At 50.2% G+C, this 14,221-nt stretch overlaps 1 protein-coding gene across 2 annotated transcripts in view; it reads left to right on the top strand.

Moving 5' to 3' along the window:
- carmil3 (capping protein regulator and myosin 1 linker 3) overlaps positions 1-14,221 on the top strand; it is a 53,198-nt gene that overhangs the window by 5,322 nt on the left and 33,655 nt on the right. For both annotated transcript variants that reach the window (XM_076972678.1, XM_076972679.1), the window contains exons 3-8: positions 9,613-9,663; positions 9,758-9,817; positions 9,942-10,063; positions 13,449-13,543; positions 13,759-13,829; positions 13,935-14,008. In XM_076972678.1, coding sequence (XP_076828793.1) covers positions 9,613-9,663; positions 9,758-9,817; positions 9,942-10,063; positions 13,449-13,543; positions 13,759-13,829; positions 13,935-14,008 — 473 coding nt within the window. The remainder of the gene's footprint in view (positions 1-9,612; positions 9,664-9,757; positions 9,818-9,941; positions 10,064-13,448; positions 13,544-13,758; positions 13,830-13,934; positions 14,009-14,221) is intronic.

Below are 14,221 nucleotides of genomic sequence, written 5' to 3' on the forward strand. Positions count from 1 at the left end.
CCCCTCCCCTCTGACACCCCACATCTGCCCTCTCGCCCCACCCCCTCCCCTCTGACACCCCACCAACCCCGCCCCTCCACCTCCCACCAACCCCGTCCCCCTCCACCAACTCCACCCCCCTCCACCTCACACCAACCCCGCCCCCTCCACCTAACACCAACCCCGCCCCCTCCACCAACTCCACCCCCCTCCACCTCACACCAACCCCGCCCCCTCCACCTCCCACCAACCCCGCCCCCCTCCACCTCCCAGGGGGAGGAGACACAGGCATCTCCTCTCCAGGGTGTGTGAGAACATCAAGTGTCACATCAAGTGTCTCCAGCTATAGTTTTTGTAGCACGGCCAGGGGGCTCAGACAGATGAATGTGTGTGTGTGTGTGTGTGTGTGTGTGTGTGTGTGTGTGTGTGTGTGTGTGTGTACATGTGTGTGTACATGCACACGCACAAGCACACACACGCACAAGCACACACACGCACACACATACAGATGTGCAGATGTGGGGTGTCAGAGGGGAGGGGGGTGGGGCGAGAGGGCAGATGTGGGGTGTCAGAGGGGAGGGGGTGGGGCGAGAGGGCAGATGCGGGTGTCAGAGGGGAGGGGGTGGGGCGAGAGGGCAGATGTAGGGTGTCAGAGGGGAGGGGGTGGGGCGAGAGGGCAGATGCGGTGTCAGAGGGAGGGGGTGGGGCGAGAGGGCAGATGTGGAGTGTCAGAGGGGAGGGGGTGGGGCGAGAGGGCAGATGCGGGTGTCAGAGGGGAGGGGGTGGGGCGAGAGGGCAGATGCGGGTGTCAGAGGGGAGGGGGTGGGGCGAGGAAGGGCAGATGTGGGGTGTCAGAGGGGAGGGGGGTGGGGCGAGAGGGCAGATGCGGGTGTCAGAGGGGAGGGGGGTGGGGCGAGAGGGCAGATGTGGGGTGTCAGAGGGGAGGGGGTGGGGCGAGAGGGCAGATGCGGGGTGTCAGAGGGGAGGGGGTGGGCGAGAGGGCAGATGCGGGGTGTCAGAGGGGAGGGGATGGGGCGAGAGGGCAGATGCGGGGTGTCAGAGGGGAGGGGGGTGGGGCGAGAGGGCAGATGCGGGGTGTCAGAGGGGAGGGGGTGGGGCGAGAGAGGGGCAGATGCGGGGTGTCAGAGGGGAGGGGGTGGGGCGAGAGGGCAGATGCGGGGTGTCAGAGGGGAGGGGGTGGGGCGAGAGGGCAGATGCGGGGTGTCAGAGGGGAGGGGGTGGGGCGAGAGGGCAGATGCGGGGTGTCAGAGGGGAGGGGGTGGGGCGAGAGGGCAGATGTGGGGTGTCAGAGGGGAGGGGGGTGGGGCGAGAGGGCAGATGTGGGGTGTCAGAGGGGAGGGGGTGGGGCGAGAGGGCAGATGTGGGTGTCAGAGGGGAGGGGGTGGGGCGACAGGGCAGATGTGGGGTGTCAGAGGGGAGGGGGTGGGGCGAGAGGGCAGATGCGGGTGTCAGAGGGGAGGGGGTGGGGCGAGAGGGCAGATGCGGGTGTCAGAGGGGAGGGGGGGTGGGGCGAGAGGGCAGATGCGGGTGTCAGAGGGGAGGGGGTGGGGCGAGAGGGCAGATGTGGGTGTCAGAGGGGAGGGGGTGGGGCGAGAGGGCAGATGTGGGTGTCAGAGGGGAGGGGGGTGGGGCGAGAGGGCAGATGAGGGTGTCAGAGGGGAGGGGGGTGGGGCGAGAGGGCAGATGCGGGTGTCAGAGGGGAGGGGGTGGGGCGAGAGGGCAGATGCGGGGTGTCAGAGGGGAGGGGGTGGGGCGAGAGGGGCAGATGCGGGGTGTCAGAGGGGAGGGGGTGGGGCGAGAGGGCAGATGTGGGTGTCAGAGGGGAGGGGGTGGGGCGAGAGGGCAGATGTGGGTGTCAGAGGGGAGGAGGTCGGGCGAGAGGGCAGATGTGGGTGTCAGAGGGGAGGGGGTGGGGCGAGAGGGCAGATGTGGGTGTCAGAGGGGAGGAGGTCGGGCGAGAGGGCAGATGTGGGTGTCAGAGGGGAGGGGGTGGGGCGAGAGGGCAGATGTGGGTGTCAGAGGGGAGGGGGTGGGGTGAGAGGGCAGATTGGTTGTGTTGATGTTGCTCATTTTTCCTCCTTTCAGTGATTTTTCTCGATGCATCACGTCCTACATTCCTCTGACGCTTCACCACATGCACTTCTGCCTAATATCAGCCCAATTACATACTGGGATTGCTTTCTACCTCTCCGCATCCCTCTCTCTCCCCCTCTGTCTATCTTTCACTCCCTATCCCCCTATCTCTATCCCCTTCTCTCTCTCCCCCTCTCTCACACTCTGGTGCTTTGGCCTTTAAAGTAAAGAGTAGTTCTGGTGTAAGACTAGGTTCTGGTGTAAGACTAGGTAGGCTATCACCCTCCTAAATAAGGACCCATCACACATCCCTCCTATACCACAACACATCAATCCCATATGCTAGCACGTGCACCTTAGTATTTATTATTTATTATTTATTATTCTAATCTACTATTTATTACTCATTATTTTTCATTACGATATCTGTTTGCTGTTTATGTTGACACCTGCACCCAAAATTATTCCTTGTACTCCTGCTACTTGGCCAATAAAAAATTCTGATTCTGATTCTGATCTGATTCTGATTCTGGAGTAAGACTAGGCTTTTGTGTAAGACTAGGCTGTAGTGTAAGACTAGGTTCTTCTGTAAGACTAAGCTGTAGTGTAAGACTAGGTTCTTCTGTAAGACTAAGCTGTAGTGTAAGACTAGGCTCTGGTGTAAGACTAAGCTGTATTGTAAGACTAGGCTCTGGTGTAAGACTAGGCTGTATTGTAAGACTAGGCTCTGGTGTAGGACTAGGCTGTAGTGTAAGACTAGGCTCTGGTGTAAGACTAGGCTGTATTGTAAGACTAGGTTCTGATGTAGGACTAGGCTGTAGTGTAAGACTAGGCTCTGGTGTAAGACTAAGCTGTATTGTAAGACTAGGCTCTGGTGTAAGACTAAGCTGTATTGTAAGACTAGGCTCTGGTGTAAGACTAGGCTGTATTGTAAGACTAGGCTCTGGTGTAAGACTAGGCTGTATTGTAAGACTAGTCTCTGGTGTAAGACTAGGCTGTAGTGTAAGACTAGGCTCTGGTGTAAGACTAAGCTGTATTGTAATACTAGGCTCTGGTGTAAGACTAGACTGTATTGTAAGACTAGGTTCTGATGTAGGACTAGGCTGTAGTGTAAGACTAGGCTCTGGTGTAAGACTAGGCTGTAGTGTAAGACTAGGCTCTGGTGTAAGACTAGGCTGTATTGTAAGACTAGGCTCTTGTGTAAGACTAGGCTGTAGTGTAAGACTAGGTTCTTCTGTAAGACTAAGCTGTAGTGTAAGACTAGGCTCTGGTGTAAGACTAAGCTGTATTGTAAGACTAGGCTCTGGTGTAAGACTAAGCTGTATTGTAAGACTAGGCTCTGGTGTAAGACTAGGCTGTATTGTAAGACTAGGCTCTGGTGTAAGACTAGGCTGTATTGTAAGACTAGGCTGTAGTGTAAGACTAGGTTCTTCTGTAAGACTAAGCTGTAGTGTAAGACTAGGCTCTGGTTTAGGACTAATCTGTAGTGTAAGACTAGGCTCTGATGTAGGACTAGGCTGTAGTGTAAGACTAGGCTCTGGTGTAAGACTAGGCTGTATTGTAAGACTAGGCTCTGGTGTAAGACTAGGCTGTATTGTAAGACTAGGCTCTGGTGTAAGACTAGGCTCTGTGTCCTACAGTCTTTACAATATAATGTAATTTTGTTTGTTGATTGTATCTATGTATGATTAGGAATCTAGAACGGACCAGTTTTTATGAGGTAGGATTGTCACTTGAACACATGCACGAGTTCCGGTGGAGGTGTGGAACTATGACTAACAGTGTTTGGAGAGAGAGGGAGAGATGGAGAGGGAGAGAGAGGAGGAGAGAGGGTGGGGAGAGAGAGAGGGAGAGAGAGAGAGAGAGAGAGAGAGAGAGAGAGAGAGAGGGAGGGATGGGAAGAGGGAGAGAGAGAGAGAGAGAGAGATGGGGAGAGGGAGAGAGAGAGTGAGAGAGAGAGAGAGTGAGAGAGAGAGAGAAGTAGTGAGGGGTGTGCCAGTGAGGTTTTCGGGGAGGTTCACTATCACATAAAAATTTTGAACAATGGAACAAACATCTAACTGAAATTCTGCACAGTGAATTGAGTAAAACCCCCCCGCAAGTGCCCAGCAGAACGACCAATGATACATGTAGAGTTGAATTTGGCCAATTTCCAATATTACCCATATTTACTGGCTACATTAAAAATCCACTGCTACTACTACAAAGCCCTGTAATGTTAAGAGAAGAGCAGAGAAAAGGCTCCCCTGTCTGTCCCCTCACACGGTCTGTCCCCTCACACAGTGTGTCCCCTCACACGGTCTGTCCCCTCACACTGTCTGTCCCCTCACACAGTGTGTCCCCTCACACAGTGTGTCCCCTCACACGGTCTGTCCCCTCACATGGTCTGTCCCCTCACACAGGGTGTCCCCACACACAGTGTGTCCCCACACACAGTGTGTCCCCTCACACAGTGTGTTCCCTCACACGGTCTGTCCCCTCACACAGGGTGTCCCCACACAGTGTGTCCCCTCACACAGTTGGCACAAGGCAGACTACCCACTCAAAGTTACTGCTATTAAACACAGAATAGTACAAAGTACAGACTTAGTGAAGACAGCATGGCCGTGTAGACTGAACTATAGAACATACCGATATATATATATATATATATATATATATATACCGTCAAGGCTGCCCAGAGAACAGAGACTCAGTGAAATGATGACACTGTAGAGACAGAGCTGCACTTCCTCACAGAATATGAAATATTCAACCAAATACACTGAATTTACAGTATGCAATGTGAGATGATACTTTACATGTCTATCTGATAACTGCCCAACCTATCAGGAGAAAAGACAGCAGGACTGTAGCTGGGTGATAAATCTGCCTGTCACAACATGAGGGACATTGAGTAGCACACACACACACACACACACACACACACACACACACACACACACACACACACACACACACACACACACACACAATAAATGGTTTATGTGTTTATTTATTTATGTTTATTTATGTTTATTTATTTTCCTTTCTTAAACTTATTTACCTTTCTCATCTTGACTTCATGCATTTTATTACAGTTTGTTTCATGTTAATTACTATTAACGTCTAAAAGAATCTTAATCTTCCTATTTTTCCTTTGTACAACAAAGGTTATTTACAATTGTTTTACTATAATACTGTGTTGGCAATACTGTAAGTTCATTTGCCAAAAAAGCTTGCTGAACTGAACAGAGAGACAGAGGGAGGGAGAGAGTGAGGAGGAGAGGGAGGTGGAGAGAGAGAAAGAAAGAGGAGGTGAGGGAGGTGGAGAGAGGGAGAGAGAGAAGAGAGGGATTGTTATTTTTAACTTTTAATGTTAATAATTCTGTGAACTGCTTTGGCAGTTTGTTAATTACAGTCCACCCTAGTAAAGCAGTTTGATAAAGTAAAGACGAGACAGTGAGTCTCAGAGGGACGGACTGGAGCACGAAGGTCCCCAGGGGGACGTGGGGGACGTGGGGGGCGTGTCCTGTCCACTCACGGACTCTGTGGTCACGCAGACACTCTTGTGGTGTTTCCTGCTTTCCAAGAGGGTGATTGTGGGGTGGCTTAAATTTTTCAGGTTTTTATCAGGTTTTTATCTCCGAATATGGGTCGTCCCTCCCTCCCCCCCTCCCCCCCCCCCTCCCCTCCCCCCCCATGTCCCCCCCCCCCTCCCCCCCCATGCCCCCCCCCCACCATGTCGTTCAGGTAAATTTGATTCCATTGAGTTCAGTTCGCTTTAATTCAATTCAGTTCACATAAGCTTTATTGGGGCAGCCATTTTCACTAATAGTATTGGCAAGACAAATCCAATATGTTTATGTCAACAGTAAATCTATTATCCTCAGTGCAGTAATGCTACTCGATAACAAAGCCTGGGCTCCATCAACCAGTGCACTTCAAACTTCTACCTCAGACTCGGGTCCCAATATTTATTAATCACCACAACGCAGACAGCAGAGCTCTTACCTGCCAAATTCAGCAGACGATCTTTAGCATAACGGCCGCAGACAGAGAACGTCAGGGCCATATGTCCGGACGCACTGTTCCTGCCGGGGGGGTTCATCATTATGTGGATAATTATGATTCTGTGATGGGTATTTTATTTATGGTCTGGAAGCATCTAAGAAGCAGCAGCAGGAGTTTGTCAGGACTTTTGTTTTGTTTTGTGTGTCTTTCTGTGTCCTTCTCCAAACCCTTTCTCTGCCTCCCAGTGTGTCCAGCCGCTAGAACGTGAACGCCGGTGGCGTTTGACTCCTCGGTCGTTCACCGTAGACGCTGATATACAGGTCAGGTTGTTTAAGGGCCTGGCTCAGGCTAAGGAGGTCAGGTCAAAGGTCAGGTCAGCACTTAGTCGTGTGCTGAGCAGGGAAGGACAGAAAGCCTGTGCGTCAAATGGTCACTTATTGTGTCGGGTTGACCGCTTTGTCATTACATCTCCTAGGGAGAGGGAGGGTGGGTAATCCGTGTGAGCGCTCATATTAACCGCCTCCCCCCGGGCCTCCTTCCTCCTCCTCCTCCTCATCCTCCTTACTGTTTCGCTCCGGGATACTCCATGATGCTGAAAAGTCAGTTTATCACAGTGCAGTGATTTACAGTATAATAGTGAAAGCTCATCGCTCAGGCTTTGATAGGGGGCATTAAGTCCTGAAACCAAAGTCTTTCTTCCTTTCCCTCACACACACACACACACACACACACACACACACACCCACACACACACACACACACACACACACACACACACATTTTCCTCTCTAAACAGTTTTCTCAGGTGACTAGACCTTTTAACCTCTTTTATCAAGCACTGGACACCAGAGGACAGTTCTCATATCCACACAGTGACCTCTAATTTCTCCTCTGACCCAACGCCCAAACAAATCCTTCACCAAAAACAAACAATAGTTACAAACTGCTGTCTATCGGGCCTGTCGGTATTTTTGGATGCTCTGAACACTTAATAATTCCAGGCTAGATAACATACTGGATAATATATTCAAAATCCAATATTACTGGTCCATTGCTTGTCTGATCCCTTCTGTCTGTTGTGGGTTTATTGCACTCGTTTCCATGTGATCGGATGCAGTCGCCACGACGCCGGCCGGCGGAATGCGCCGGGCGTCCTTTGATGTTCTCCTGCGCCTAATTGGACGGAGCCACTGTTTCATCCCATCACACGGAGATCAACTTCTGGCTCCGTCGAGTGCACCCACACCGCGGCGTCTTAATAATTAATGTGTCTGTTTATGCATCTCTTTTGTGTCGGTTGCCTTTGATAGCGAAGGCTTTGATTCGGGGGCGTGTTTTCGTGGCCCGTCGGACGATTTTGACCACATTCGTTTCTCCCCTCCGTTCCTTTCTTCCCCGTGTTTGCTCGTCCTGCCGTCGCCGTGTTGACATTGCGCTCTCCCCAACGATGGCGGTGATCCCTCTTGTAGGCACGGTGGCAGGAGCGCGTCGGGGAAACGGCGTAGCGCGGTCTGGGCCGGGACTCGGCGAAGAGCTTATGAGCCCTTCTCCTCGTAACCAGTCCCCCTGGGTCGCAAACCGTCTAAGGATAAAAGAGAAAGAATGAAGGAGAAGAGAGAGGGAGGGCAAGAGGGAGTGAGAGATTGAGAGAGACAGCGAGGGATGGCTGAGGTCTTTATTAATGGGAATTCTCTGGTATCTCCTGCCCCCCGGCCTCTCTCTCTCTCTCTCTCTCTCTCTCTCTCTCTCTCTCTCGACGGGGCGCCATCGACGATTCCTCGCGAGGCCTTGAGGAATTGAAAGCGACAGTGCAGAAAAAGAACAGAAAACGGAGAGAGAGAGAGAGAGAGAGAGGAGGAGGAGGAGGAGGAGGAGGTGAGAAGTCCTGTTGGATGGCTGTGGTCGGGAAGCGTCGGAGAGGAGATGAGGAGTGGGTGGAAGAAAGAGGTGCTGATGAGAGCAGCGTGGACCAGCAGGAGGTGCTGATGGAGAGCTGCCACGGGGAGGAACCGGGAGGAACCAGGAGGAGCGATGTAGGAGGATGGCTGGATGCCTGTGGAACAGCCAAGGGAAGAGTGGAGGGACCATTGGCTGTTGCCTGGCTATGCTAATTAGGATACGTGAATTATACATGAGATTAAGTAGCCCCCTAGACTTGTGCTTGAATTGTCTGTGCTGGGTTTTTTTTGTAAAATCTCTTTTTCTCTCATAGTATCTCATGTGCCATAAACCTTCTTTTTTAAGCTTTTCATAATCCCCAGAAATCAGGCAGGGCTTATTCTCCTTTCTCGTTCTTTCTGTGTCCTCTTCCTCCTCCTCCCTCGCTCCCTCTTTCTTAGTCTCTCTCTCTCTCTCTCTCACTCTCTCTTTCTCTTTCAGTGACTTGCTGTCATGCTTAGGAGTCAATTTAAAACCAAATCTTCACACGGATGGTCAAGCTTTTGGCAAACTTCAGGGGTCCTGAAATCCCTTCTCTGTAGTTTGTCACTGGACTCTGTTTACCCAACACTCTTGTCTTGCTAAATACAGAGCAAGTTGGTTTAATGGAGACATTAGCTTTAGGAAAGGGGAACCTTTTATTTCTGTGGAATTCATTGCGGTGGGGTTTTGGTTTTCAGACGTCAGTTTCCACTTATTATTTATAGCGTCTTTACCAGTCTCCTTTAATTAATTTGCCTGTGAGATTAACACACTAAACAAATGAAATGTCATATAATCCTAATCCTAATAGAATCATCCAGAACACGAATGTGATCTTACTCAGAATAAATACTGTTTGCCAATGTAATGAGGACAGTATATACTACACATCATTCTCACCGAGGCTCGCACTGACACGGCAGACATAACGAAATGAATCCTGAGACGATGATGTTTGTATAGTAAACATTAGCAGATGTGATGTCTGGTGTCAGAGTAGCTGAAGGTGATCTGTGGCTGCAGGACCATGAGCTCTTCAACTCTAGTCCCGTCAAAGGAGCAATCAAGGGAGGACGTGGGCAGGACACGGTCAGGACATGGGCAGGACATTTAAAGTGAATGAGGGGTTCCTTTTGGCTAGTTTACAGCATGCTAATTAAACCCAATCAAACCTTTTTTAGAACCCTTTATGTAATTTATATATTGATAATTGAATAGATGTTCATAGTCTATGTGAAGACATCACATTGGTAGTTGAGCTGATGTCTGCTCGTGTTAATTAGGTGTTTAATTTCTGAAGCTCACCAATTAGATTTTCATTAGCGCGAACATGGAAGGAGTCGTTTGATCACCACTGTGAAAGTGGAAGAGGTCTGTCCATCGTTAAGCTCAACCAACCCCGGCCAGACTCTTGAACGCCAGTGTGCCAGTGTGTTTTTAAAAGCACCAGTTACAATCAGCATATTACTGTTACGGTTTATTTGTGATGTACTGTAGTTGCGTTGTTACAGTTAGGTTGGGCTGTAATGTGGATATATTGTTACAGTCACACTTAGGCTGTGCAGTGCTGTGGTTACGTTGTTACAACGACACGTTACGTTACGGCGTGTTCCTTCTGTGTTTCAGGTGTTGTCAACGTGGAGGCTGTATCTCATGTCTCCTAAAATACCCAGCAAGGTGCGGTAACGCTCAGACTGCATGTCACACTCAATCTCTCTCCGCAGTGTTAGCACGTCGGACGTGTTTACATGTCTGTGTATCTTGGTTGTAGGTGGAGCAGACGTTTAACTTCCTAGAGATTCGTGCAATGAATCCTCAACCAGAGGACCGGGTGAGACAGAAGAGACTCTCTTCTGCCATTGTAACTCCAGAAATAGATACTTTTTTTTTGGCTTTACTTCACAGAAATGTTTCAGCGAAGTGTTTTTCTCTCTTTATCTCGCTCTCTCTCTCAGGTTGTCATAGAAACAGAAAAGTCCACCTACTGGCTGAGGTTGCAGTCGAGTGACCACCTGGGCCAGCTGCTCGGCCACGTGAACTTCGCACTCTCACGGATCTTCAACAACTCCATCTACGCGTGAGTGGGCCTCCACCGGCACAGTGTCCCTGCCGGCCGTGCCGTCATTCCCAAACACACTTCCCCAGTTCCTCACGCATACTCTGGAATGAATTAGCACAAAAGCGCAAATATTACTAAGAAGTCACTAATGACATTTCTAATAATAGTACTTTTTTAAATAGCTGTAAGAAAATCCATAATCCGTTGGGAATGATCGGGATTCGTGTTTTGGAACAAAGTCGGATGCTAGTGCTCAGTAAAAGGGATTTGAGAACAGGACAGAGCAGCTACAGAGTGAGAAACCAAGGAAAGAACCCCCAGGAACAGGGTAGATGAGGCAGTAATGGGTGATGGGTTCTCACTCAGTTCTCAGGGGAGGCGGAGCTCTGGAGACGTGCTGTCGTCATGGAACTCAAAAAACGTCTTCCGATCGCAGAGTTTTAGTGGGAGTGAGCTCATGACAATCGAGAGAGAGAGAGAGAATATATTTATTTGAAGAAGATTTCAGAAAGTAGATGGAGTGTCCTGTAATGTTGAGGCTAACAGAAGAAACGAGGAAACAAGATGTTTTGGACAGTTCTTTCTGTCTTCGTACAGCCCAGCTGACGAAATACTGCTGTCCAAAACGTTCTGTTTCTCTGGAAACCTCGAGCACTTTTACAGCAGTGCTCTACGCTTACTTCCATTACTTCTTTATCTGTATGGATAATGGCGGATCTCTGTTGTTAATATTTCTCTCTATATAAATATGTCTATTATTGTGTAGGTGCCCCAGAACAGTCGGAAAAGCTCTAATCTGTCGAGGTTAAGAACCCAGAAGGTGTCTGTGGTGTCTGTCCAAGGACAAGATGTTAGTGGCAGGTCCTGAAAGTCCTGTTAGCCCCCCACACAGCTGCTTGGCAGGACTGAGCTGGGGAGTTTGGAGGCTGTGTCCACACCTTGAACACTTATTTTCCTCAGACCTTTCCTGAAGCATCATCCTGTTGAAAGAGGCCTGTTATTAGAGAAAACCACTGCCGTCAAGGGGGGTTCTTGGTCTGAAGTTTTAGGTAGGTCACATATGTCAAAGTAAGATCCACATATTGGACCCAAGGTTTCCCAGAAAACCACTGGCCAAAGCAGTGCCCTCCCTGGGCTGACCCAAAGTGTGTCCTTCTACCGTCTCATGTTCATGGTAGGCCCGTTTGACAGTGGATGGCATGAGCTGTACTATAATTCACTGGAGCTGTACTGGAGTCTGACTGGAGCTGTATTGGAGCTGTACTGGAGTCTAACTGGAGCTGTACTGGAGCTGTACTGGAATTCACTGGAGCTGTACTGGAATTCACTGGAGCTGTACTGGAGCTGTACTGAGTCTAATTGGAGCTGTACTGGAGCTGTACTGGAATTCACTGGAGCTGTACTGGAGCTGTACTGGAGCTGTACTGGAGTCTAATTGGAGCTGTACTGGAGCTGTACTGAAGCTGTACTGGAGTCCACTGGAGCTGTACTGGAGCTGTACTGGAGCTGTACTGGGGTCTAACTGGAGCTGTACTGGAGCTGTACTGGAGCTGTACTGGAGTCTAACTGGAGCTGTACTGGAGCTGTACTGGAGTCCACTGGAGCTGTACTGGAGCTGTACTGGAGTCTAACTGGAGCTGTACTGGAGCTGTCCTGAAGCTGTACTGGAGTCCACTGGAGCTGTACTGGAGCTGTACTGGAGCTGTACTGGGGTCTAACTGGAGCTGTACTGGAGCTGTACTGGAGTCTAACTGGAGCTGTACTGGAGCTGTACTGGAATTCACTGGAGCTGTACTGGAATTCACTGGAGCTGTACTGGAGCTGTACTGAGTCTAATTGGAGCTGTACTGGAGCTGTACTGGAATTCACTGGAGCTGTACTGGAGCTGTACTGGAGCTGTACTGGAGTCTAATTGGAGCTGTACTGGAGCTGTACTGAAGCTGTACTGGAGTCCACTGGAGCTGTACTGGAGCTGTACTGGAGCTGTACTGGGGTCTAACTGGAGCTGTACTGGAGCTGTACTGGAGCTGTACTGGAGTCTAACTGGAGCTGTACTGGAGCTGTACTGGAGTCCACTGGAGCTGTACTGGAGCTGTACTGGAGTCTAACTGGAGCTGTACTGGAGCTGTACTGAAGCTGTACTGGAGTCCACTGGAGCTGTACTGGAGCTGTACTGGAGCTGTACTGGGGTCTAACTGGAGCTGTACTGGAGCTGTACTGGAGTCCACTGGAGCTGTACTGGAGCTGTACTGGAGTCTAACTGGAGCTGTACTGGAGCTGTACTGGAGTCTGACTGGAGTCTAACTGGAGCTGTACTGGAGCTGTACTGGAGCTGTACTGGAGTCTGACTGGAGTCCACCTATGCAGCTGTGATGAAATACCTGCTCTGACATCATTGTATCATATCCAGCAGTAACCTTCCCAGAATGTTGTGCTACAGTAGCTCTACTGTGGAATCAGACCAGACGGGTAAGACCTCACTCCCAGTAAACACCAGTGATCGCTGGGCTCCCACGACCCTGTCTCTGGTTCACCTTTACTGGGTACTACCTATTGCACATGAGGAACACCTTCGAAGACCTGCCGCATTGGAGAAGCTCTGGCCCAACGTTCTAGCCATCACAATCTATCCCTGGTCATCTCCCAGCATCTCAAGAGCAGTTAAACTGTATAAACATTTTAAAAACGTGACCATGTGTGTGTTTTTAAAATGTGACTGTATGTTTAGTTCAAATCCACGCATGAATTGATTGGTGACACATACCATCTATTTTTCCTTTGAGAAGTCATTAAATGACCTCGGTACCTTTCTGCCATCAAAGTCCTTGATTGGTTAAACCACCAACCAAATATTATAGAGTAAGATGTTGCTTGCACAATGAGTCTGGCCTTCATTATTTATGACTGTGATTAAGATCAGAGCTGATTTCGAGAGCCCATTTCGTACAAATCCAGATCCTTCCATCATTCCATCTCCTCCCAGCTGCACATGAAGCTGTCAGACCGGCCGCCAGCTCTCCGTCATTGTTAGCAGGGTTAGTATTTTTGGGTGAAGCGCTCCTCGAAGTTTGCGCCCTGGCTGCTTCTCTTTAGCGGAGCTGGTTTCCCCACGCACCTCCACCTGCTGGCTGAGCGAGAGGGTGGAGATTGACACGGCCGCTGTGGCCGTGCGAACGTTCCTCGAGGTTGTAGCCGAGAGGCTCTCGCTAGCGCAGCCGTCTCCGAACGTTGGAGGCAGGTGCGCAAGCAGGCGGAGGTGGTGAGTGTGTGTTGCAATATGTGGGTGCAATATCTCTGAAATCTGAGCTCTGTATTCCTCTCTCTCCATCAACCCCAACCCCATCTCCACCCCACCCCACCCCACCCCCTCGGCCTGGACCCCCACCCCCACACATGCTTTTAGTCCCTCTGTTTTTCAGGCAGATGGAGATGTCTCTGATGCAGGAAATAAATATTCTCCGAATTCCGAAACTTCAGTGGAGGCCCAGAGAACATGTGGTGAGGAGTGGCGTTACACACACACACACAGACACATGCACACACACACACACACACACACCTCTCTCATCTCCTTCATCACCCCTCGTCTTCCATATGAACACAACGAAAGTCTCAGACCCTGTAGAGTGTGCTGCTCTGTCCAGGACGTGCTGCTTTGTCCAGAACGTGGTTCTCACACCTATCATCCCTCTCTTCTCTCTTCCTGCTTTCAGGGGGCTTCTCAGAGACGTACGCGGCCCTGTGCGACTACAACGGCATCAGCTGCAAAGAGGAAGTGCAGTGGGTGAGGGCCTGTTTGTTTCATCGTGTCCATCAGAGAAATCAAAATGGCTGTGCTAGAGGTCTGATTCTCTTTCACTCAAGCCTGCTCTCCCCTCCGCCCTGTCAGGACGTGGACACTATCTATCATGCCCAGGACAACAGGGAGTTAAACCTGCTGGATTTCAGTCATCTGGAAAGCAGGTAAAGTAAACTCTGAGGTAAAGTAAAGCGACCTCGTCTTTGTAAAAAGCACCATGGCAAAGTTTGTTTTTTTGGTCTTTGAAATCTACCTGCCTCAGCGAGAAGGCTTTATTTTGAAATCCTCGTGCATCTTTGCTCAGTTCTTTTGACCCGAGCGTGCACATGCTCGTCTTCTTCCCCGCTCATAATCTGAGATGCCGCTCCACACCGATA

The sequence above is a fragment of the Brachyhypopomus gauderio genome, chromosome 14 (genome assembly GCF_052324685.1).
Source record: "Brachyhypopomus gauderio isolate BG-103 chromosome 14, BGAUD_0.2, whole genome shotgun sequence".
Taxonomy (NCBI): domain Eukaryota; kingdom Metazoa; phylum Chordata; class Actinopteri; order Gymnotiformes; family Hypopomidae; genus Brachyhypopomus; species Brachyhypopomus gauderio.